Genomic DNA, 27,772 nt, shown 5'->3' with positions numbered 1-27,772 from the left:
TGCAAAGAGATCTTCTGCGGAAGGTTAGATGGTGGCTCTGTAGGCCTGTTCCATTGTTCCTCACAGTGGATTCTGTTGAAAAGAAACAGTCCATGGTTTTAAAGATTTTATTGTCATGACAGAAAGTAGATGAGAAACTGTACCTCTGTTTTTTCAGGGTGGGCCTGAGGTTAAATACCTTCTGCAGGGAGGAGGGTCTTGGAAGGAAAGCTTAATTGGCTAAGTCCTTCTGGACTTTATGTACCTCACTAGTATGGAGATCTGTCTTGAGGCTAAGTGACTTGTGGTCACGCCTTCTGCTGGAGAGGCTAGTAGGTATGTTGTCCTACAGGACTCAAAGACCCAAATCTATGGAGGCCTCATGTCAGGAAGCTGGTGTCTGGGAGCATTGCCAAACTCCTACTGTCCCTTGCAGGGTCTCCTGCAGCTTTACCAGGGTTTCAAACCTAGCTCAACCAGAAACCAGGGTATCTTTCAGGGTCCCACGTATGATCACTTTAAATGTAAATATACTGTGTTCTAATCATCACTGCAATTTTTAGCTATTTATAATGGCTTGCAAGTTGCAGCCAAGTCTTTCAAGTTTGTTAGAGAATTTATTTATCTTCATGAGTTGGTCATAAGTATATATACTTAGAATACACTATGAATATAAATATAATCATCCCCAAAGTATGTGGATTACTAAAAAGTTCCACAATGTCCAATGAAAAAACATTTAAACACATAAGATTTTGGAAAGACAGAGAGAAGGAAATAGTTTTATTTAAATGAACAAATAATCACGTAGGTTGAATAAATAGAAAATGTACCTTGGCCTAATTAGGCTAGGCATAAAATTCAACTTAAATAGAAATGTTTGGTATAATTATAATATGCAACAAATATTTGTTTACCGAATAGTTTTTTTGCTTATATCTCTGTTCCCTGAATTTGAATTCCATGAGGAGGGTTATCAAGTGTCTTATTCAATATTCTATTCCTAATACTTAGAATGGTTTTGAAATTATTACATCATATTTTATTTTTAAATGAGATTATTATGTGGGATATAACACAAGTTTAATTATGTAAATTCAAATGAATTAAGTAATGGGGAGTTTACAATGTGCTGGTGTGGAAAGACAATATTGGAAAATAATTACTCTCTCACATTATTCTACAACTAATAACTGTAATTCTAATGGGATTAGTGAAGGGGAGTCCTTACTCTTCAAATTTTAATTGATATGTAGATAAGATAATTTATATTGTGTAAGTCTTCTGCCATGGTTTCAATCCAGGCTCTTTCCATCACCAATCCTCTCCATACTATGATTGGTGGGTTTTAGTTTTCAGTGTGTCAGAATGAGTGCTTTGCCTGCAGATATCCATGTTTTATAGAGAATAAGACAACGTCAAATGAATATGTAGCAACCATATTAGGGGAAAGAACACAAATTCTCAGCTTTCTTTCTCTGGCTCCAGCTGTTATGTTGCTACTTATACAGAGATGCCTGGTAAGCAGAATTTGAAAATTCTGCAAATTGCTCTCAAACAATATTCAGACATCAGTAGCAGGAAAGAGAGAACCTAGATATTGAGTCAATAACTAGCAGTTATTTCTAAATGTCTGTGACTTTCCAAAGATCCTAAATTCTAGGTATTTACTATCATATAATTACCAGAATTCATAAGTAATAAAAGAAAACTGCATTTTTTAGCCCTCGTGATTCTCATAGATTTTTTAATCAATTCCTTGTATTGTTAAGAATATCATACACTACCATAAGGAAGTAATAATATATTTAGTATCCTTGATCCACTAGGCACTTTCCTCAGTTTTATAAGTGTGTTATCATAACATAGACCACACATTATATAACAATGAAAGGCCTCAGGTTAACTGGTTCTAACCATACCCTTAGGATTCCAGGGACCTTACCATTTTTCATTTTACTACTTATATTTTGCACTCAGCAAATATAATTACAATTGTTTAAAGATGTTATTGAATTTATTGTATGTGTGTGCATATGTGTATGTGTGTGAGAGAGCACATCTGAGCGTGTGTGTGTGTGTGTGTGTGTGTGTGTGCATGCGCATAGGCACATGTGTGTGTTAGGTTTGTGTGTACATGTTTTTCTCTGTGTATATATAGTCACTATTAGGCCATAGTGTCTGTATAAAGAGCAGAGAACAATGTATAAATTCAGTCCTATCCTTCCACTGTATGGGTCCAGAAGATCTAGCTCAAGTCATCAGAATTAGTAGGAAAAAACCCTTTACCACTACACCATCTAGTCAGTCCTAGGTATGTTTTGTTGTGTAGTTTCAGTTCAACTACATTTAAGAAGAGACAATATTTTTAATGGTAACATAAAACAAAATGTCAAGATATAAATTTTTATCATATGGGTACAGACCTTCTAAGAATTCAAGTTATAGTTTATTCTGTAAAAATAAATAAATATAAAAATTAGCCCAAGTTTTTGCCGCATTTCTCCCAAGAGCACTTAATGACTAAGCCCATATATTTTGGTTCTGCACTGTTTGAAGTAACAACATACTGGAAACAATCAAATAGCCATCAATCTGGAATTTAGCATTAGACAATTCAATGTAATATAACTTAAATATTGAGATTATACTGCATTACACATATGAGTTATATATCAATATTTTAAGCATACTATTTCAGAACAGAATGTTGAGATTCATAGCACAGTTAACCCACATCCATATGAAGGCAATCAGTGGAGGTGAAAGCAAGAGGGGCTAAACATAGACTTCTTAGGAAGGAAAAACGTAGGTTGTTAGGGATATGAAAGTGCAACCCAGTAGATTAGGTGTTTATTCATCTGTGTCATAAATACACATATGATATATTAGTGATCCATGTGTTTATATTTGTGTATATGTATAGTTACATATGTAAGACCATCACATAAGTAAAGGCTATGAAGTTCAATGCCACCATTTTAGAACCAAATGAGGACAGTTATCTTTTGATTAGAAAATTGAAGTTATTGGGGCTCAGAATGTGCTCAGCTCAGCAGTAACACGCTGCCCTAGAACATGAAGGGATCTAGGCTCAATCGTTAAATGCCAAAAACCCAATGATCATTACTTCGGGGATTGTATTACTTTTGTTGTGGTTGTTTTTAAAGGATTTTTATCATTTTCTGCCCTGAGCACTTATTCAGGGAAATAATGTAATATTTTATCATTGTTTTAATAGGATAGTTTAAGGATTAGTCTGTGGTTATATACTTCTTAGGACTTCTTAGACAGAAAAATGTGTATATTTTCCAAATTAAGAACAAAATATATTGTAATTCACCTGGAAAATAATGAAACTAAAATGTATAATATTATTGATCAATGCTTTTGTGATAAAATAAATTTGGCAAGGCAACAAATTATTTATTTTTTTGTAGCAGCAGCATAGGAAATTGTAATTTATCAGCATGTATGATTACATGTGAGGCTTAGCATGAAGCTTCATTGCAAAACTCATGAATAATGAGATGCACTTACAAAATACACACAGATGATAAACTGTTATGCATCATGTATTTTATTACTAGAAATTCACACTTTGACAAGGCACAGAAAAGACTATGAGTAAGGACAAGCAAACTTTAATGCCATGGGATTGTGAATTGATTCTACAGCTATACTTTTTCAGTATATATATATGTGTGTGTGTGTGTGTGTGTGTGTGTGTGTGTGTGTGTGTGTGTGTGTGTATGTATGGGTGTGGGTGTGGGTGTGTCCCAAACTTAACAGGTTAATAAATTAAAAAGTCATAAACATTAAGTAATGATAGAGTGATATAGTTTTCTTTGCCCTTTTCCATCAATCTGTAAGATGACTTGAACAAAATCATGGCGATGTATTTCAATAACATGATTTAGTTCAACTACCAAAAAAAATTCCAATTAAGTATGATTCTGCACCTTGCAGGATTTAGTCTCTAGTGAGAATAGATTTCTGTGAATCAAGCTAGCCAGCTATTGTGATATAATCAGTTTTCTTGTTGTTTTGACCACTAAGGCAAGATTTTTTCTGTTTACTACATAGCATTTTACAATCATGCAGAATGACAAGATGACAAGATACTTGGAAATGTATCCTGAGAATACTGCTAGATTTTGCAATTTGAGAAGGGCTGTCATGTAGCCTCCTTCATACACTGTCAGCTCACCACACTGACATACTGTAAGCGATGGACATACCTGGTACATCACAGCAAACACTCAAGCTGTTGCAACAACTGCCATCATTTCTGGAGCTATTGATGGTGTCACCTGTGTTCTGATTCTTACTAGCACTCATTATTGTAAAGCACAATGGTTAGAAGTGTTTGTAAAAGACTCTGTGACAACTTCACTTGGTCTCCTGAAGCTTATGGTTAATATACACTTTCATTGATTTGTTTTTACTCTTTCCTCCAAGAAAGTGTTGACTGGCTGGTAAATAAGCATTAGAGACCTGGAGCTGCTCTCTTTACCCTTGTCAAACCCTGTACTTCCCCTGGGTTAGATAATAGTCGAGCAGACAGTGCATCACTACCTAAGATGCAATCTACATCAGAGCACATGCATCAAGAAACATGTCTGCAGACTGCTATTTTAGCTGTACCTGCTAGAACAATCAGTATCAGCTAAGCCTGGAGGCCAGCTGGTGGTAGGGCTTTGAGAAGACAGTGTGGATGTTTATACAAACAAAAGCACTGGAACTGGGAAATGTGTGAGAGGGTGCTTCACATATGCTTTTTCATACTGTGTTGAAAACTTAAGGCCCTAATCTACATGTTAGGAATCACTAGATGGGAGGAGACAGGTAGAGCAAACAAGAAGGGATGGCCAAAGAAGTGTTAGAGAAGCAAGTGAAACACTCTTTCTCTATTTATTATTATTATTATTATTATTATTATTATTATTATTATTATTATTATCTTTAATCTTTGTTTTACAGTCCAGTCATTATCCCCCTCCTATTCTGCCTTCTGACATTTCCTCTTTCCATTCTACCTCCCCCATCTCCAAGACAATGTCCCCAACCCACCCAACCCTGCCAGGCCTCCCTACTCACTGGGGCCTGGGCCTCAGATCTCTCAAGGTTTAGGAGCTTCTTCTATCACTGAGGCCAGACCAGGCAGTCCTCTGCTATATATGTATCAGGGGCCTGGGACCAGCTAGTGTGTGCTGCCTGGTTGGTAGCTCATTGTCTGAGAGATCTCAGATTGGGACCCATTTCAAGGGGAGGCTCCAAGGCCTGACACTATTACTGATGCTAGGGTGGACTTACAGACAAGATCCTGGCATGGCTGTCCTCTAAGAAGCCCAACAAGCAGCAAAGACAGAAGCAGATACTTATAACCAACCGATGGACTGAGTCAGGGACCCCTGTGTCTGAGTTAGGGAAAGGCTAGAAGAAGTTGAGGAGAAGAGCAACCCCATAGAAAGACCAGCAGAAACAATACTCGTAACCAGTTAAATACAAAAAATAATTTAGGACACAAGGCTGTGGGAACAGGGCAGAGGAGCATCCTTAAGAGCTGCAATCCTGGGTGAGAATGACAGGCATGCAATCTCTGTAGCTAGCTCTGCAGGTTTTTTATGAGCCTTGTCTTTATGTGATTTATGAACAAGAATCACTAAGGTGACTCAGGGAGGAGACACAATAATCTAACCTAGAGTGGGATGAGAAATACCATGTCTTTATGTTGTAATACTGGACCTTCATTAAAATTAAATTGTACTATGTTGCTTTCTCTGTGGGAATGTTATAATTTATTGAAATTATATTTGAAAAGATTGTATTATACCTTCATTTAGCTCAGTGGACATAAAGCATCTTTATAGAAACTATTTGCTGCAGCCCCTCATTTTGTCTCTGAGCTTCTCCCATAGGCACACATTGCTTTTCTGCAGACTCTACTTGTCATATCTAGTCACTTATAGCAGTTACTGGTCAAATCATTAGTTAACATTAACACCATTGATCTGAAGACCAGATGAGCTAATGTAAGGGCTGGTCACTCATGCCTCACTGACATCCATTGAAATAATCCTGATGCACCTTAAAATTCAGACATCATTTTGTAAGCAACTGCATTTGCTGGTACTACTAAGTAATACTGTGGATTTTTGAGGCTTTTTTTGTGTGATATACTATTATTTTCTCACATTCAGATTTATTTTAATACATATTGTACAGAAAAATCATATTTATTTTGGAATCAGAGTATGTTGGTTTAGACTCTTGAATTTTTGTGCTATTAATAATCTTTATGGGTACTTCTTAAAATACACTTTACCAGTCTATAGTGTTTAAGGCTCTTTGATTCAATCAGCATCTAAAATCTGCATTTTTAACAAGACCTCTAGTGACTATGACATGAGACTTTCACAAATATTATTTTTAAAATGCACATTTTGAATATATTTTCCCAATAAAAATAAAGTAAGACACTCTCCATTGGCAACCTACAGACTGGGAAAAAAATCTTCACTAACCCCACATCTGAAAGAGGACTAATACACAAAATATATAATGAGCTCAAAAAGTTAACCTACAAAAATCCAAATAACCCAATTTAAAAAATGAGAATACAGAGCTAAACTGAGAATTCACAACAGAAGAATCTCAAGTGGCCGAGAAGCACTTAAAGTAATGTTCAAAGTCTTAAGCCATCAGAAAAATGCAAATCAAAACGATCCTCAGATTCCACCTCACACCAATCAGAATGGCTAAGATCAAAAACTCAAGTGACAACACATGCCGATGAGGATGGGAAGAAAGAGAAACACTTCTCCATTGCTGATGGGATTGCATGCTCATACAACCACACTGGAAACCAATCTGGATGTTCCTCAGAACACTGGCAATAGTTCTATCTGAAGACCCAGCTATACCACTTTTGGGCATATACCCAAAAGATGCCCCACCATACCCCAAGAACATGTGTTCACGACGCTCATAACAGCCTTATTTATAATAACCTGAAGCTAGAAACAACGCAGATGTTCCTCAACCAATGAATGGATACAGAAAATGTGGTTCATTTACAGAATGGAATACTATCCAGCTATTAAAAATTAAGACATCATGAATTTTGCAGGCATATGGATCAAACTAGAAAATATCATCCTTAGTAAGGTAACTCAGACCCAAAGGAACATTCATGGTATGTACTTACAGATTCATGGATATTAGCCAAAAAGTACAGAATACCTGCAATCCAACCTACAGACCACAGGAATTGTCACAAGTAGAAAGGTCCACATGAGGATGTTTCAATTCTGCATAGAATTGGTTAGCTTTATTTTAAAATTTAGTTTTGATTTTCTTTTTAATTACAGCAAGGCAGTTCAATCCATTGAATTTCTTTTTATGATGCCATTCTAGAATCCACTGAAATAGCCCACAATCAGTCACATTGCTAACTTTTTATAAAACTTCACAAATATGTGTAGTATAATATTGTCATACATGACATGCATTATATAAATGCATGTAATGTAGCACATGAATTTATAAAATATGTGTTTATGACATAAAAGTATAATGCATGTTATAGGGGTAATAGGTAGTAAAATATTTATGGGAACTATATATTTATTGTGAATAAAAATACACAAACAAATAACTCAATCATAAAATTGTGTATATAAATTCAAATTAAGTTGTTTAAATAAACTTGCTCCAAACTCAAGGAACAGCATTGCTTTTTCAATTGGTCTTTATTTTGAAACTGCAAATAATAGGTCATTGGCCTCTGATAGGAATATTGTGCATCAAGACAAGCAGTCATTTGGATTTAAAGGTGCCAAGAGTAAAGCAATGTTGGATACCTTAAAGTCTAAGTCCATTCTATGTGGCTTTGTCATGTGAGTGGCTTATACTCCACCCTAGTTCCTATTTCTAGCATGCAATTTAGGTTTTGGAAGTAGAAATAAGGTGATTATTTAATGACTGCATTCTAAATAATCATTGGTTTGGAAGTCTCCTGAATACTCAGCTAGGATCCTGATGAGGGTATTCAGGAAGATACTCTCAGGGACACCTTCATATGGTCATAGCACCATTAAATGATCAGGCATAGATTCAAGTTTCAAAGCTTTAGGTAAAGTTAGAGAATGCCATTTATGAGAGGACAAAGTCACCTTAATTAGAAAACAATGGACAATAAATAATCAAGAGGTATTTTCTGTTGTTCTATATCATTCAAATATTTTTTTATTTCAATAGTTACATGTGAATTTTTTAGACATATCAGTTTGGGAAATCTGTCAGTATTCTCATCTTGGCATGTGTTTGATAGCACTAAAGAATACCTGAAACACTAATGTTTAATTAAAATAGACTTAGTTAATGTAGTCCAGTGAAATTCAGAGTAGGGTAGCATCCTCTGGCAAGGTGTTATAGGGCAAGCAGGTGTGCCTCCGAGAGAGGGGAGAGCCAAAGGATTTTTTCTGAACCTACACTTGTGAGTATCAACCCAGTATCTGGAAATTCATCTATCCTACTTAAAGTCTCCATCCCAGACATAACTTTGTCAAAAAGGTTTATTTTAGGTACTTCAGGAGCAAACAACATCCTTACCATAACATGCTCTTGTTCAATCTAATTTTATGAAGGTAATGAAAGAAGCATTCCAACACCCTTTCCTTTGCTGATATATGGACAATTAAGGCCTGAGACGTGAAGAACAAAACAACCTCATCATATAAGTCCAAAGACAGATCCTAGAATAAAAACTGAGAATCCAAGGGACTCCTGCCTTGCCTCTTCAATATATATTGGCAGTAGGGACCAGATATTTTAAGAAATTTGTACATTTCAGTCTATCTATGGTCGTAATAAGAGTAAATGTGAAACTTTTCAGTATGTTTTCAAAGCAAAATTAATAGACATTTTAAAAAGACTGTTAGCAAATTGCAACATTCTTTATCTTCACACCACTGAGTACCAGTGGTAAATCATTAATGCACTGTAAAAGATGCATTCACCTTATTTTTTATAACGAATCAACAATGTTAGGTTGTAACCACACAGCCCACCACGAATTACAATTCCAAGTTGTATGCAATCAGAATATTGGAACTACCATAAAGGAAAAGTAATCCCTTTAAAGTGGTTAGGAAGGCCAAGGGAGAAAACTGAAATCCTTTGACGGGCAGGTTCTGGAGCAGCTGACCTTCTCTTAAAGGCTTATTTCATCTTGGCAGTCAGATAGGCATACTTTAGCCAGCAAGTAAAACAGATTAACAGCCAGAGCTGTACAAGGGGCTGTAATGGACTTTCAAGAGAGCTGGAATAACAGCAGACACACTTCTCTACTGCTGACCAGTCATTTTGAAATCTTGTTTGTGAAGTGTTCGCTGAAAGAAACAAAGCCTTGGTGCTTTGGAGATGTGCTGATCATCAATATCTACCCCTCATTTCTCTAAGAGCTGCAGATTACAGGCCCGGAAATATTCAGGCTATTTATGAGCTACAAAAATAAAGAGACCCTATTATTCATGTTTCATTTAAATGAAATATTATCATGAAATTAGCAAGAGGGGGGAAAGTACACTATTTTTTTCTTTATCTCATATTTTGTAATTCTAGACAGTAAATAATTTGAAAGCGAAGAGGTAAATCATCTTGACCCTAAAGAAAAGGCTGGGTTAACAGGAGCCTTGGTTACTGATTTTTCTCTCTTCTATTTCCTTTCTGTAAGTTTGGGTAATTATAGTTATATATTTTGTAAATTAGTCTACAAACTATCAGCAAAATTATACTATTTCTTGCTGAAATCAACATTTGCTTCAATAGCAATATTTGTCAGTGGATCTGTCATGATATAGGATTTTTTTTTTGGCTATTTTAAAGGACTCTTTGTAATATGGAGAAAATGCTACTATAATTACTTACTTCAGAACTCACATGGGTTAGGGAAAGATGAAATGAACATAAATATCCTACATGAAAATATTCCATGGTGCTTCCCTCAAGAACCAACACTGTGTGATTATATTATTTATGAAATAATGACTCCTTTCTGTTATTGCCAGTAATATGCTCTGTTTTGGTCTCAGACCAAGACAGGCCTGCTTTATGCTAAAGACGTGTTATAGCACCTCATATTAATGTGAGTCACTTGGGGGAAAGTCGGCAATGGCTTGTAACGAATGCTTTCTTAAAAGTCTTTACACATTTTTAAAAGGAAACATTTGTAGTCTCATTGAAATTTCTAATATGTACTTAAAGGGAAAAAAATTAAATGCATTTAAGTTTGTATTTTATGGTCAGCTCTAACCCAGTCATTCATAAAATAAGGCGTGACCCCACAGAGTGTCATACTTCCTTTCTATATAAGGCTTCAATTGATCATTTCTTCCTTAAAATGCATACTTGAAGCTATTTTAAAGTAACAATTACATGCCCTTTCAAATTTAATTACTTTTAAACCTCTTTACATTAAATTTAATTTATAAACAAAGAAACTGACAAAATTTGGATAGTAAAGAATGTTAAGATACTGGAAATCAGAATTGCTGTAAATTATCTTTAATTTTTTTTACACTCCAGTTGCTATCCCTCTCCCAGTCTGCCCTCCAACAGTTCCTCAACTCATTTCTCTTCCCCCCTGTCTTGAAGAGGATGTCCCCACCCTTCTACCCTGCCAGGCCTCCTGTGAGGTCTCAAGTCTTAGCCCAGACAAGGCTAAGCATGTGGTTCATTGGCTGAGTGCATGTTTAACACATTCAAGACCCAGATTCAATACTCAGAAACAGACAAAACAAACAAAAATTAGGAGGTAAACATGAATACAGAGGACTTCAGTGTTGCACAGATGAACATATCTTTCCCAGCAGGTAGAGCTTCTGCTTTATAAGGTTCACAGCTAGACAAGACAAATAGTGTTTTTTCTCCCTCAGCAGCTTACTCAATGACATGCAGTGGTTTCAGTGCTAGTCCATAGGGCTTGCATTTTCAGCTCAGTTTGTATCCTACAACTAAGTTGTGTGCTGTCTTCCATAATATAGTCTTATCCTCTAGTTCTGGTGAGGCGACCAAGAAGATGGACAAGAGCTTCTGTTATTAGTTGTGTGTGTATGTGGAGTGGTGGGAAGGAGTGTTCTTGGAGACTCTCTGACCCACTCTTGTAAAGGTATGTCAACCTTGGGACTAAAAATTATGTTCAGTAATACATTGCTTCTAGAAGCAGCACTGTCCAGAGTTCAAGACAATACTTTCAATCTCCCTTTTGTATTTTTATATAGTTATTCTCATAAGCAAAAGCTACCATCACCCTTAATCAAAGAGGCTTCTCATCACAATGAACAGTGGTAAGCACAGATTCACAGTTGCTTAGGTGTCAGTGAATGAGCACTGGTTGCCAGCTAAGACCTAAATAAGACGTTCATACCATACCTTCTACGTTTCCCAGAATATTTTGAACGAGTAGATGAAATGTATAAGATGAGGGGCTATAATATTATTATCTGGACACAATAAAACTATTGAATCATTAACTTGTTATAACTAGTTTCTTGTACTAGTCTCACATAAGAACAGAAATTCTGGGAAGAGAAGGTGGGTCCCATGAGGCCTTATGCTTTATTTCTTAACTATTGGCTATGGATAGGTTCTTGAAGATAGCAAATCACAGTAATTAGTTGTTTACCCATTGCTGGCTACTAGACTCCAATATATAGCACCAAATGAATGAACTCATAGACATGCCAAATCACAAACAAAAGAATAAGATGTGAATACTGGAGAAATATTTGTGGAAGGGAGAGGAGTCGGGTATTAGAGAGGTTGGTATGCATATATATGTGTGTAAAGTGGCCTAAAAACAAATTTAACTAATAAAAAGTAAATAGCTTTTAAAAATAATGAAGGTTGTTTTGAGATAACTTGTACAGACTAAAATACACTTTTTTGTAGAATAAAATTAATTATATACAATAAAAATCCCTACATTCTACCATGACTTTTTGTATATACTAAAAAACTGAAATAGATTTATTTTTCTATTGGGTCTACATCTTCTCAAACATGAAAAACATAAACAATGACTGTGAGTGTAAGAAAACTTCGGAAAATGGGTAAGAAGTCTAAATAGAAAATCTTAATACCCCTGTTAACAGTAAATTTAGAATATATAGTATCTGAGATATAATACTATTTTCAATCTTCAGTAGATCTAAATTTATCCCATTCTCACCAACAGACACTTTAAAATACTTGCATGCATTATTATTATAGAAGACCAATCTCCTCTATCATAGACTAGTCTTTCATTTAACTTCTATTAAGGTATAGTTTTATTGTACTATGTAACTTTGTTTTTACTGAATTTCAGACTTTAAATCAGATTAATATAAATAGCAATGATCAAATTCAGAAACTGTAGAAATTGTATTTTTAATTTAGCATGTCTTAGTAATTTTTTTAAATCATGTTTATGCTCTGAATGGCTGTAAAACACATATTTCTGCTGTGAATAGCTTTTATCTCTATTTCTTACCCACTGCATCCATTAATTTATTTCTATAATAAATATGTATAAAGCACATATCTTTTCATTATAACCTTTAAGGACATGGGAATATTAGATTGTTCTCTCCAAAATTTCTCTAAATTAGCTTTAGTCAATGAAAAAACAGAAAGTAAATAAATGTGGCAAAGTAGAACTTTTAAAAATGCAATTGTGATAATCAAACAGGGTGGTCTTATAAAAACTAAAGGTAGATGTACATGGAAAGCAATCTTCATTCTTTCACCCTTGCATTCTATTACTGTAGCTATATTACCTACAATGACATACTTATAACGGGAAAAAGAATGTATTTTGACTCAATATTTAGATATGTGTCTACATGACTGCTCAGTCCTATGCAATCACTAAGACTCAAAGTGGACAGAGAGTAAAATAGAAGGAGGATGCTGTCCAAGTATTTTCTTCTACGGCACATTAATGAAGACCAAAGACTTTACACTGATTTTCAACTTGAAATTTTTTCAAATATAGGCAATGGCTAAGGCCCAAGCCTTTAACCTTAGAGAAAATTTATCTGGAACAAGATTAATCTAAGTTCAGTGGTTCAGGGATATCATTGGGGGAGAAGTGGCATTTTGTAAACCACATCATGTGAAAATCAACATTTTAAGCTTTCTAGAAAACACTTCAAGTAGCCCTGACTTCAGAGTATGACCTATGAATATATCTCCTATCCTTGGGAGAAAAAGATCTCTTGAAAGTGACACCATGTCATCCACATAGTAGTGATTATTAACATCATACTCATTTAAGCTGACTACACTAGCAGAGTTTTTTGTAACAAAATAATTCCTGTTCACTCATCTCCTGCTAAAGACTCTTAAAATAATAGTGCTGAGATGTATCTCTTTTGTTGTTTTCCCATAGGGTTTTGACCACCATTGCATTTATGAATTATTTTTTAGTAGTACCATAACTTAAATAAAAGGGGCATAATGTTTGTTAACTCATAATAGAATATAATTTTTTAGAGCAATATTGTTTAATGGAACTTTATACACTGGTGGAGGCAATGCATGTTATGATTCTGTTTTAATCCGGTGTATCTTGTGTATCTTGTTATGCCTAATGGATGTTAGTGGTGATATTCATTCTGTCTGTAATTTCTTTAACTATAGTATCCACCTGTGGCTGGGGGCTATTATATAAACACTATTGAGCTAGAAAATGAGTGCAGAATGAGAATCCATGTCTTAAAACGTTATTTTGTAGAAATTCTGAGGATATACCTTTTTGTAAAAATCTCTTTATAATTTTTTATAATCTTTTATTGAAAATAGATTCTTCTTTCATACAAGATATCTCAAGCACAATTTCCATTTGTTTCATTCTTCTAGTTTTTAAATAATAAAAGAGATGTTTTTTTAAAAAGCAATGAAAGTCTTATTTGTTTCAAATCAGTTATTTGACAACACATTGTAAAAATATCTTAAATATTGTGTGAGTGGATAATATGTGAATTGTGTGTGTGTGTGTGTGTGTGTGTGTGTGTGTGTGATGTGTGTTGGGACAAGTGCCATGTTTGTGTGTTGAGGTCAGAATTCAAATAATCATCATTTTGATTCAGATATCATTGATCATCAGTTAAGATAGTTCTCTCATGTTTGTAACGTGCAGTAATGGTTCTGTGGTCTAAACAGAGTAAAAATGTAGCCAAATACTATAGGGAAAGCTACTAAATAATATAGCCTTTATTCATCTGCTGTGTTTTCTGTTCATTGTTAGATTTTCCCCATTTATTACTAAGAGAATATAATTGTGATAGAACTTGATGAAAAAAAAGACTGTGTTAAGATGCAACAAGTTAATATTATTATTAACAATATTGAACCCTTCAATGGTGAAAACTGGAAATTCAAAAGAAATGAAGATAACAGGAAAGTATTACAAAGTAATAACTGAGCTATATTTATTTTTAGTAATGTTTTTATATTATTTTGGACTTATACTCTTAATTCATCAATGGTGATTTTTTAAGACTGAGTTTGTAATCATACAAATGAGGTCATAGTGTTATTTATTTGGTTTTTTAAAAAACTGGTCTTGCTATGTTAACCAGGCAGGTCTCAATTGATAATCCTGCTGTCTTCTGGAATGGTAGGAATCCCTTTATGTCTAGTGATTGCTTGCTATTAATATTTTTGCATTGAATTTTTAAAAACTATCTATATTGATGTTTATTGTATCCTTAATGAAGATGCAGAGTATAGAAAGCACTCTAAAAAAATAAATAGGAATGAGAAGGAGGAGGTTTTATTTGTGACATCTTCTAGACAGACTACTGTTTGCTTCTGTTAACTAATTTTAGATTTGAATTCAGACACACATTACTATAATAATGACAACTATATTTTTAAGAGTTAATTTCGAGTTAGATTGAATCATGTGATAATGTTTAGCTCACATAGATATTTCAATATTACCTAAGCTCCTCCTTATATTCATTCACTTGCCATTTTTAGCTTTGATTTTTAAGCAGTATAATTCACATTTGCGAAAGTTGTACAAAATTATACAGATGAGGACCCACCATTTTTAATCATAATCATACTAAGAAAGTAATTTTTAATTGGAAAATATGTTTTTTAAAGGGAGTGATTTAGTGCTTAAAGTGCTTGCTGTTCTTGCATGAAGATGTTAGTTTTGATTTCCCAGTCCCATGTAAAAGCCAAACACAATGTCTCTACTTGGAGATAAGAGGGGACAGGAAAATATCAAATGCCTCATAGATCAGCTAGCCTAGGATATACAGAAGAGGGGAAAGAAGAACCGTATTCCAAACAAGGTAAGAATCTGCAACCAATGTTATTCTACTCTGGCATCCAACTCACTATGGAATGCACCCACATCAACACGCACACCCATACCCACCCACCCATGCACCCACCCATCCACACTCAGACACACACACACACACAGAGAGAGAGAGAGAGAGAGAGAGAGAGAGAGAGAGAGAGAGAGAGAGAGATTGAGAAAGAGAGAAGATTACTAATGATTTTCAGGAACTGGTGAAAGGTTGATAAAGAAAATCATGAATCATTAATTCACTCAAGTTATGCATCAGTAACCTCATTGATTCAGTTCTCTTCCAAATGTAATGATCTAAATGCAACCTGAAGCTTAAGAAACCTGAGCCAGAGAAACTGAATGGGAAAAGCCACTGTCTTGAATACAAAATGGTTTTTACATTGATTATTTAATTTTGCACACAAAGAATATTCACAAAATTAAAACAACCATTTTCATGACTAAATAGATGGATGATTCAGCACTGAAGAACACTGGCTGCTCTCACAGATAACCTGAATTTTTCCGAACTCTTCATATATAAGAAGAAACAGTATAAGACATTTTTTATTATACTAACACTTCTATGCAAATTAGAATTTTCACACACACACACAAAAAAATACATACCGAAGTTTATATTCACAATTACACCCAAAACATTCAACCATAACCTCAAATATAAAAGTTGTAAATGAGCATAGTTAGGCATTTGAAATTAAGTATATGATTAAGGATGGAGGAGTTTTGTTTCCTGTATAAATATACCACAATAGCTCATTGCTTCTTAAGCAACTGAAATGGAATTTGCCTATTTTTTTATTATCTGCAAAACTTTGATCTAGCATTCTAGAGCACACATGTCTTTCATTATTAACCATTTAGAACTTAACCTAACGTATAGTTTTCCTTCTTCAGTTCTTTCAGTAGCTGCCTTCTGTCCCAGACTTCCTAGAGTTTTCTAGTTTCATGTTTAAACTTAGGCCCCTCACTGTGTGATCTCCTGGATCCTTCTTACTCTACATGTGTCTCTACTGATCATTTTAGTTCTCCTCTCTTTCCTCACTTGCTTCAGTCCTTGTTTGCTTAGTGATTTCATTTGGTTAAACATGTCCTTTTCCTGTGTCCTATTGAGTAGCTTCTTTCTGTCTGTTTCCCATTCACATGTTGCTACTTCTATAATACCTTCTCTTTGCTCACCTGTACTGCTCTAGCACACACTACCCTACTGTATCTACTTGAATTCCACCTCGCTTTCATGGCGTATTTTCCTCTTTTCTGGGAAAGTATGTTCGTCATCATCCTAACAGACGTTGTTGTTGTTGTTGCTTGCCTCTGTCTGTGTGGTATATAATATATGTTAATATTATGTTCTCTACTACCCTTAAAAGGAAGAAACTATGCTAATGTAAAATGCAGAAAGCTCAGGATGCATAAAGCAAAGAGCTGAGACAACTAAAGGTTGCTGAGAGTGGAGAGAAAGTCATCCTCTGGGAAGAGGATACCAAATGGGCATCTAATACCAAAAGGTCAGGTCTGAAGACATATACATATAAATGACACTGTACAGACTACACAGATTGTATTTGTATGTGTTTAAGAATACACACACACACACACACACACACACTTATGTAACAATAATTTTAAAAAGAGGTCAAGAATTTGAAAGAAATCAAGAAGGAAGGAGATTCAAGGAAGGCTTTGGAGGAAGAAAATGGAATGGGCAAATAATAATTATAACTTCAAACATTGAAAAAAATATATTTTAAAAATGTATCTGTGAAAGTTAAGTCATTGTCATCCTCCCTCACCATCCCTGTCTGCTGAACTTTCTCTTAGTTTATAAATATCCTAGCTAAGTGTCTTTTCATGTCCAAATGATCCCTGTCGCTATGCTTAGCTTCTTTGTTCTTAACTTCACTCATATTTCAGTCTTTAAATTACTGGTTTCTCAGAATAATTTTCAAAATGTGAAAAGCATAGAGATGTGCTCTAAAGACTGAATCAGGATAATGACCATGAGTGTGAGGCAGCCTGGGCCACTATTACCAAATGAATACCAGGGTAGCCTAGTTGTTCAGAGTGTGTTCTGGTCTCTCTGTCCCTCCATTAACATCCAAGGCTTCACTACAGAATGGCATGATTAGGTAGGTTATTTTCTTATTTTAATGTTGCATAAGATGCCCCATGTTCCCCTACATCTTTGTTTCCCTGATAGTCATGAAACAAGATCTCAGAACTTCTTATTTTCTAACATTGAGATCATCTGATTTCCCTTAGGCATCTTGGTAGAAAGGGTTTTTTGCCATCAAGTTGTTTCTTGAGGATTCGCTTGGAGTGTAAGAAAGGGCAATTACCTTTTGAACTCTGTTTTTGAGTAAACAAATCTGAGTGGAACAGTGGGAGCAGAAGGAATATTCTCAAGAGCATATTAGCATAAAGCAATTAGGCAATGGTAATGAGAGTTGGTCTCTGCTGTTATGGCAACACCTGCCAGTGACCACTGAATCAACCTCACTTAGGAATCTTTCTGTGTGCCTTGCATTGCTCTTCTTGGGAATTCTCTACCCCAGCTGCCCTTATCCCTTATGAACAAATATCTAGTTCAACATAGGCACTTAACACATTATATGTTGACAGGTAACTTTGTATCTCTTTCACTTAAAATATGAAATATTTACCTGAGTCATTCCGACTTGGTCACCTCCTAATTTGATCTCACCCCTTTGCCTCTGAATTAGTTCAGTTAAATGAAGACTTTATTTCTGTAAGATTCATTGTTTTAAAAGTTCGCATTTTCTCTCCTTTCTGCACCTTACAGGCCAAGGTGTTTCTTCTTGTGTTATGGTAACATCTATAGAGAAAGAATATGGCTGGTTCATGACCAAGATGACAATAAATTCTATAGTGTGGTCTTCTGTCTTTCATGCTTCCAGTGTCATTTCATGAGTCTTTTCACACACCACAAACATGCAGTATGACAATGTGTTGGCACATTGATCAGGATGCCAGAAGCCAGAAGATACTAATGGCAACACGTAGGCATGCCAACTCAAAGGCAGTATGAGTCTGATAGAAATAGGAGAAAGAAGAGCATGTGTCCCAATTGGTAATGTCTGTTCAGTGGGTCATGCTTGAGCATGCAAAAAAATAAGCACAATCAAGAGTTTCAGTTTCTATGGAGTATGGAACAATCAATCCCTGTAAAGTTGAACCCATAAAGGAAGACTGGTGGTTTATTTTGATATTTCTGTCTTTGAATGCACACAGGCTGAGAGTTGTAGTACTTTAGTTGAAGTTATATGGAACTAAATGAGGAATGGAAATTGAGAGAGTAAATATCTGATGAAAAGAATAAAATGTAATACTCCTATAGAGAAAATAATAATTGTAAAGGAAAGTTTGAATTGGTGCCAAAAGTTCAATTAATGCACTAAGTTGAGGCAGGATAATAACCTTTACATTTAAAGCCAGTCTGATCTATACAGCAAATTCAAAGCTAGCCAAAACTATAAAGAAAAAGTGTCTCAAAAGCTCTTCACCAAACCTATTGTGTTGTATGTCTTGGAAAATAAGTATATCCTGAACAATCTTTATGACAAATGAAAATGTTCTCAGATTAAAAAATTAAGGAGAGGTAATTATGTTCCATAAAAGCTGTTTTGTATCTCATTATATTCAGTGACATGTAGCTCTCATTTTTATAAAGGCAACTAAAATACATTTTCTGATCATCTTTGATCTGTCATATTGAATATACAATTTAAAGGTGATTTTTCTTGTAATCTCTATCTCTATATCTAATCTTCTAATCCCATGAACTGAATAGGATGCTTCATGTTTTCAGCACCTAATTTTAGATATCTGATCTGGAATTCCATCACCCTTTCCTTATTTCTGATAATCCATTCCTGGAAGAGGAAAATATTAAATATTAATGTTGCCATTGTTGTGCAATTGTGTGTGTAGTTTGATGGTACAATCCCCCCAAATGAAGTATATTGGATGAATGATATTTTTAGTAAATCCCTTGTCTCATAACCATTACTATGCACATTCTAAACAAGCATATATTCAAGAAGAATCTGGAAAAAGGCAGCAGGAGCAATTAGTGAGAACAGAGGCAGCAGTTTTTGTTTTTTACTTTCTCCTAAGATCTTTTGATGATGGGGAGAATGAAGGAAAACATCGTTGCTGGTAATTACTTGTGTGTGAAAATCAGATATATATGTGTTCACGTTACTGCATGTCCATCATTAAATCCTGCATCAATGTTTATGAACATTTAAGCTTTAAAAATTTTATGCCTTATGTTATGATTTAATTAATTAATACAAATAATAAGAAAGTGACCCACATCAGCTACATCATTTAACCTTCAATATTTTTTCAAAATAAATTACACTAAATCTAAAGGAGTTTTAGAAAGATTTCCAAAGTACACAAGTTAGTATATCAGCTTAGAACAGTAATTAGCAAAATATTCTGAAATGTTAGTTCCTTTACGTACAAACACCAACATTCATTTTATTTACTTAAGAATTTACCATTCAATTCAAATGTCGACTGTAAAGATAACTCCTTAAAAGTACTTTCGAAAATTTCAAAAATCTTTAAGTTCAAATATGTTTTGAGAAGCAACGTGGTAATATGTTATTTCCTTCTGCTACTACACTGGGTCTATGTTTTGATCACTTCTCAAAAGTGTAGACGCTGACAAGTGTTTGTCCAATGCATATGGACTTCTGCATTCTTAGTCCCAGAATTCATTCTAGTCGACCTTTCATCGATGAGCTGTAAAATTCTTAATAGTAAAATCATTGCACACATTCATGACTGTCTTAGTAGAAAGCCTAGTCTAATGGTTGCCTTAAGCAGCCTGTACCTTAGTACTTAGATACAAAAATGTCTATGTCAGCTACTAAAACAAGATACTGCCAGCTTCACAGAAACACATTACTATTGCAAGGCATATCTAGTTATGCTTTCTTTACAGTTCACTTTCTCTTAACTCGTTATCATCTTAAAATTTTTTCCTACCCAATTCTAAAGAGTAATATATCTAATAAATGTGCATAGATTCCTTCTCTTCCTTGAAATACAGTAAAGCCATGTAAACATGTCTCCTAAACCTAACCTAAACACTACAGTCTAATCATAAATCCAGTGATGTTCCTTGTATGGCATACAATTATTATGATCAAACAGAGTATATATTAATTTAATTATATGGTATTAAATGTATTTGTCTTAGACACATGCAGGAGGATCCTTATGAGTTTAGGGTCAGCCTGGTCTCTATACTTAATTCTAGTCATCTATGGTTACACATTGAGAAACTGTCAAAAGCCCCTCCCACAATACAAATGTATATTTTGGGTATGTATTTTGAACAAAGATCTTGGCTGTAGCATTATTTATCATGCCCAATTTAAACATCAAGTTAATGAATGTTTTATAAACTTCTGTTTACTCGTTAAAATTGTTATTTATCCATCATATGCTTATTTGTGGCCTGTGCATTGCCTGTATGTTTCAGGGTTTTATAGTGAGTACTTGTTTTTACGATGTGTTTATAAATACTTCTCAAAAATACAATGAACAAAACCACCAAAGATTCTACTTTTCACCAGCTAGTGTTTATTTTTCTCATAATGTATTTTGTATGTAAATGCAAACTTATGCAATATCTACTACATTCTGTCTGTTGTGTGCTTGGGTGTCCATGAAATTCTGAATAACTGGATTAATACACATAAAAATTTTTCTTATCACCCTTCAGATAATACCATATTTTCATATCACAGGTAATATCATAAAAATAGAATTCTCTTGCATGACTTTATGTTATATTATATTGCATTATAGTTGTCCATTGGTTAAACTCTGTCTTGATGTGGTGTAATTGCTAGAGAAGGAATTTTTGTGTAGAAAAAACAATACATATGTAATGTTATGGGATGTTTCTGTTCACAAGTGGTGTGCCATGTTGTTCTCCAATCAGGAAGATGTGAGAGATAATATTTGTACAAAGCATAATATTAAAGCTTATCTGATAAAAATGATTCTGTCATAGAATAGTTTTTACTTCGGCTTCACTGGCTAAAAGTTACTTTGAATCTCTCTGCATTCACAAACCTCTTTCTTTTTTTATTTTCTTTATTTTCTTTTTATGTTTCATCCTGTCTTTTGCATAATATTCATCAATCTTACATTTTGAACTTTTGTTTTCTTTTGTTTTGTTTTTAAATTCTATTTTTCAAATAGATATTTGCTATATAATTAACCCATTTTGATCTAGATGTAAACATCTTTTTTTTCTTGTTTGTCTTAAACTTTTATTTTGCTAAAGATATTTCCTGTTCTTGGCAAAATAAATACTCTTATAATAACCATATTACAGAAAAACAAAACAATATTTCCAAGTGTTAGCTTCATTTTGTGTGTGGGGGGGGTGAGTGTAAACTAGTATTTTCAACTTGTTTTATGCCCCCAAACTTTTAAATTTGCACAGTTGCTCCATGTAACTTCTACTATTTCGAGGGTCAATTGCAGAATATAATAATAAAAGCTGAAATTTAGCCAGTTAGGAAGCAGTTCCACTTTTGTCACCTATTAAACACCCAATTTCACAGTCTATGTAACTGAAGCCATTGAGAACAACACAAATCTGTATTTGCTAAGATATTGTTCTGTTTTTGTTACAAAGTAATGAATTCTAGTGTTTAAAATGCCATGAGAGTAGGTCAGCTTGGTAGACAAATTAAAAGTTTTTTTGTTTCAAAAATCATATATATATATATATATATATATATATATATATATATATATATAATATGCGAGTGTGTGGGTGTAATCTTAATGGTGATTTGGTAAAAAAAATCTTGAGAAGTTTGTTTGTTAAATATACATGGACTTCTTATAGTATTTTATGTTGCTGTATAACTTTTCCTGGCACATATAAATATTTGTTTATTCCAAAACATACCAATGACACAGATTAAAAAACAAATAAAAAAGATTATTTGGCCTAATTTTACAATGGTGAACTAATGAGATTATGTGGATACTTATAAGAAGATAGGTGACTCTAAGACAACTCTATCACCCAAGTGTGAGTTATAACTTACAGAAGCTACTATCTAGAGCTCTCTTCCTCACAGTTTGTAGGCAGCTCCACTGAAGATTTTCCTCTTTCCCAGAAAGTGTTTCCTGCTCATATAACCTTAGGAGAGGGGGCATAATTTCTTTCATCTGAAGAAATTCCCTTTACTCTTCATGAGCAAAAGTATTGATGTATAGGAAATAATAATAACTTGAATCATAAATATGAGAGTCAGCATGTCCCCATGCCTATGACATTCCTCTGTAGTTAGCATACTAATCACATTGAGATTTAGATATTAGCTGGTAATTAAATCAAGAATTAGTGTGTTGACAAACTTGACAAGGTTATTAAAAAATAGGACAAGAATAGGATGGGAACTCAGAGACAATAATGATGTTACTGTTTTTTAATAATTTTTAATAATTACATTTGTAGAGAAGAGAATCCATAAAAGCTAGATAAAGAACAAAGTGCAGTGGGATAGATGTCATACTACCATCTTACATGACATGAAGAAATTCTAGGAGGACTGTATTTGAATACCTGAGTAAATCCTAGGAACCTCAGTGGTGCTATTCTGTTCTTTTGGGGTTTTTTCTTTGTTTTGTTTGCTTTTTTGTTTTATTAATCATTTTATTTACTTACATTTCAAATGTTGTTCCTCTTCAAGGTCTCCCCTCAACAAACCCTCCACCCTATCCCCTCCCATTTGCCTCTAAGAGGATGCTCTCCCACCGACCCACCCACTCCTTCCTCACCCCTCTAGGATCTCCCTTCACTGGGGCAAAAAGCCTTCACAGGACCAAGAGTCCCCCTCCCATTGATGCCAGATAAGACAGTCCTTTGCTACATATGTAACAGGAGCCATGGACCCATTCACGTATACTCTTTGATTGGTGGCTTAGTTCCTGGGAGCTCTGAGGTATTCGGGTTAGTTGATATGGTTGTTCTTCTATGAGATTGCAATCCCCTTCAGCTCCTTCAGTACTTCCCCTTATTCTTTCATTGGTGTCCCAGAGCTTAGTCCAATGTTGTCTGTGAGTATCTGTACCTGCCTTAGGTGCTGGAAGAACCTCTCAGAAAACAGCTGCACCATGTTCCTGTCTGCAAGCACTTCTTGGCATCAGCAACAGTGTTGGGGAGGGGGGTGGTGTCTGTGGCTGAGATGGATCACAACGTGGGCCAATCTTTGAGTGGCCTTTCCTTCAGTCTCTGATTCATTTTTTGTTTTTAAAAATTATTTTTGTCCCTGCATTTCCTTTAGACAATAAAAAATCTGGGTTGAAGATTTTGACATAGGTGGGTGGCCCAATCCCTCTACTGGGGACCATGTCTATCTACTGGAGGTGGTCTCTTCAGGTTCTATCTCCCCACTGTTGGGTATTCCATCTAGTGTCATCCCCATTGGGTCCTGGGAACCTCTCACTTCACTGGCATCTGGGACTTCCTAGTAGTTCACCACGCACCCATTCCTCACCCCTCCTCCAATGCTACATATTTCTGCTCATTCTCTTGGCCCTCTGCCCAATAATACAGACTTATGTCAAAATACATACATATTCAGTCAAATTGATAACTTGTTAACTTCATAAACAGCTACAATGAGCCAACTCATGTTATTAACTTGACTAAGAATTGATATGTTTCCTGTTCTAAAACTGACAGAAGTAAAGCATTTTGCAATGTCAGTTAAATATGCAGTGGTGATTTTTTTTTAGATGAATTTGCTTATAAAGGGTTACCATTACTTACCAATATTAGACATATTTGCTGATCCATCATTACCAGACAGCAGCTATAATATGAGCATTCAGAGAAATGAACACTTCTGTTCATTCCTCAGCATACGGAGCATAAAGGCACTGTGTGTGTACAAAAATACCCCTGTGCATATAAGGTACACATGTCAAAGTTGTGATTACACACCCCCTTGCCACCAATAGGCATGACATTGTGCTTCTAATTCTCCCTCTTGAAAACCCTAATATAGTGACAAATTATAACCTAGTGTATTTTGACACGATTTTTATTTATACACTTTGGTTTGGAGATTGAATGGTTTTCTAGCTTGTTTACTATGAAGTATTAATGCTTTCTCACATTATGTTAACAAAAGAGTATAAGAATACTTGATTAGCTTTAAAACTGTCTAACGCACGGTTGCTTTGCCAATGTTGCTGAGGCCTGAAGGATGCTGAGGAATGCTTTGCTTGATTTTCAGGACCAGTGGTTTTGGCGAGTAAGAAACAACAGGGTGATGGATGGATACCCCATGCAAATTACATACTTCTGGCGGGGCCTTCCTCCCAGTATTGATGCAGTTTATGAAAACAGTGATGGAAATTTCGTCTTCTTTAAAGGTAAGCATATTTTCTCAGGCTGGTTCTGTTGTATATTTACCATTTTATTCAAGACCCTATAAAGTACAGGGAAGTCAAATACTAGTTGCATATGTAAAATAAAATAAATATAATGTTTAATTTTGTAATTTATACCATCATTTCCGATATTCTTTTGTGTAAGTCAAACTTCGGTGACATCTTGTTCTATAGAAAGTTTAGATTCAGATTAGGTACAACACCAAAGAAAAGCAAAGGAAGAATAGGACCAGTACATGCTTTTCACTTCAGCTATTCCGGATGCTTAGTAGATGCAGAGAATGGCTAGAACCTACCAGTTTACTAGTTTGAGACTTTAATAGCCTGGGAATCATAGAAAGACCTATGTAAAAAAAAAAAAAAAAAAAGAAGAAGAAGAAGAAAGAAAGAAATGGAGGAAGGAAGAAAGGAATGGACAGTGGGATGGGGGAGGGTAATAGAAAGAAGGAAAGAAAGCAAGAAAGAAAGGAGAGGAGGAAGAAAGTGTGTGAGGGACGGAAGAAGGAAAGAAGGAAAAGAAAACAGCGGAAATGAAATAAATAAGCATTAAATAAGCATTTCTCATCCATTAGTTTGTTAGTTTCTATATTATTTGGAGTTGTTTACTCCTGTTTGTAGTGAAATTTGTCTTTAAGCCATTTAAGCTTTGAAGATTTATTGTGTTTATCAGTTTATGTAAATAACTTCTAACAAACTAAAAAATTAATCATAAGTTTGAGAGAAGGTTGTAATTATGAAGGTCATTCAGTAATCAGCATTAAGATATTGACCTAATTATTAATTATTAATCAGAGATGAATTCGTCTTACAAGTGTTTTCCAGTACCTAGCATGTAAAGGAGATTGCATTGCAAAGTAAACTGCTACTCTATCCTTCAAACATAAAAACAGATAACTTTAAATGAAGTTAGGAAGCACAGAGATAAGGCAGACTGTGGTTGAGAATTGAAGATACTCTGAGGACTCATTTGAACTGAAGTGGAGACCTAAAACCTGAAAAAATACTATATGTGTGAACCATGGGTCTTTGAAGTCTGAAGCTAAACTAGACAGAGGACACAGTTTGAGAGAAAGAAATTCTTGAGAAGCAAAAAAAATTTTAAAAAGGTATTCTCAGGATTGAATCAGACTTTCTTGTAAGGATGAGTGTCTTGAAAAAAAGTTAATGGCAATATGTTTTTTCTTATATAAAATGTGTGTGTGTTTCAGATTTCTTTTTGTGGTTTATCTGTTACTGAAAATAGAAACAATAATATGTCAACTCTACAGGCACAGAGGTCCTGTGAATATGTTGTTCTTTATAAACTGCTATTAACTGCAGGAACTGAACAACATTTCTTGTCTCAGTTTACTTATCTGGGATTATGATCCGTACTATTGGTGAGATCTGGATAACTTGGACTGCTAAATTATTACCACATATGAAGAACTTGGCACTTAAATGCCAGATATTACTGCTGGCTGCAGGATTATTATTGATATTATTGCCTTCCTGCTATTTTATAGTAGGTATAACTGGAATATACATATACCACTGTGAACAAAGTAGGAATACCACTGTTACCAGGCAAATTCCTGTTCCTAATTGGTTCAAGTCTTGTTAATAAAATAACTTAGAAAGAGACTAAGAAGGAAGCTCAAGCTTTGCTCTAAATGTCATTAGACATTTAGAGAAAAGTGAAGCAATGGAGGTCAGCATGAAGCCACATGTCAGAGAAATGGCAACAGTGTAGAATGTTTGGGGTAGTTTTAGACAAAAAGAGTATGAAAGCCCAGAATGTTGGTGAAAGCACGTACAATAGAAAGGAGGATTTTTGTAAAGGGGAAGGGATACATTTCTGCTTAACTCGGAAAAATGGGGAATTTAGTAAAGCAGATAGGCACAGTTCTGTCTGAAATCTCTACAAGGGACACTGTCGGGAGGGGTTCCTACAAAACAGTACCTGATAGCTCTCCCTCCAGGTTTTTTTCTCTTCCAAGCTTAAGGAGTAGCAAAGTTGATAAGTGTTCATTTAGTGTCATCATAGCTGAGGTTGAAAGCTTCAATGGCCTGGAAGACCACCCTATCAGTACCTGAGTGTTGACTATTGGAGGCCAAGTACCTAGAGAGAAATTGTTTCTTCTTGAACTTTTCTTTGTCATTGTCTGCCAAACAAGTAATTAGTCTCAGGATCAATATATAAATTATGATTAATGTAATAAGATCATTTGGAAAGGTACCACTAAGATAACCTTAGGCTTTTGGGAGGGTGTGCTCTATCTAAACAGCCTAAAGGGAAGCTTCATGTCATAAAGTGCAGTGCAAGATTCCTTTGCTACCTCCAGGCTGTTTCATGATGTGTTTCCTTCACTTTCACAAGGATGGGCCCATCTCTTTTCTCTAGCTTTAGGAAGACATACATTCAGCTAACCCTCAGAATATTCTTCCAACCACTGTATTTAAGTTTACTTTTTGAATGACACGTTGTATTTGCAATGAATTTTTAATTATTTAAAAATCCTAAAACTTTCTAATGTAAATTTCGCTAGGGTGGATTTTGTTTATATTTTCTGATCACCCCTGTGTTTCTGCTTCAGAAAACAGTACAGGTTAAATAGTCACTAGACATTTTCATAAAATAATGCCTTTAAGTGCTAATTAAATATCAGTAGGAATTCAAGGAAGGGTGGCAATCACAGAGGCTGGCAGTACCTTCTGCTTCCAGCCACATATTTATTCTCAAGATGTTAGACAGTAATTCCCTGATGAGAATGGGTAGGAGGGCTAATTATGCAAAAACAATCACAGTCCTGGTCCTGTCAAAGAAATATTCAAGGTAAGACCTGAAGTACTCAACTCATTACCATGGAATCAGTCTGAAACAAAATTCGTAAATAGTTACAGGTCCAAAGATATGGAACATAAAACATTGTGTGAAATATAGTAAATCACAATTTTCACATACTG

At 34.8% G+C, this 27,772-nt stretch overlaps 1 protein-coding gene across 2 annotated transcripts in view; it reads left to right on the top strand.

Moving 5' to 3' along the window:
• Nucleotides 1-27,772, top strand: part of Mmp16 (matrix metallopeptidase 16) — a 218,499-nt gene that overhangs the window by 167,565 nt on the left and 23,162 nt on the right. For both annotated transcript variants that reach the window (XM_076924116.1, XM_076924117.1), the window contains one exon: nt 24,670-24,808. In XM_076924116.1, coding sequence (XP_076780231.1) covers nt 24,670-24,808 — 139 coding nt within the window. The remainder of the gene's footprint in view (nt 1-24,669; nt 24,809-27,772) is intronic.

Source organism: Arvicanthis niloticus, chromosome 25, assembly GCF_011762505.2.
Source record: "Arvicanthis niloticus isolate mArvNil1 chromosome 25, mArvNil1.pat.X, whole genome shotgun sequence".
In the NCBI taxonomy this organism is placed as follows: domain Eukaryota; kingdom Metazoa; phylum Chordata; class Mammalia; order Rodentia; family Muridae; genus Arvicanthis; species Arvicanthis niloticus.
The sequence above is the reverse complement of the archived record's forward strand: the minus strand, read 5'-3'. Positions and strand labels throughout refer to the sequence as shown.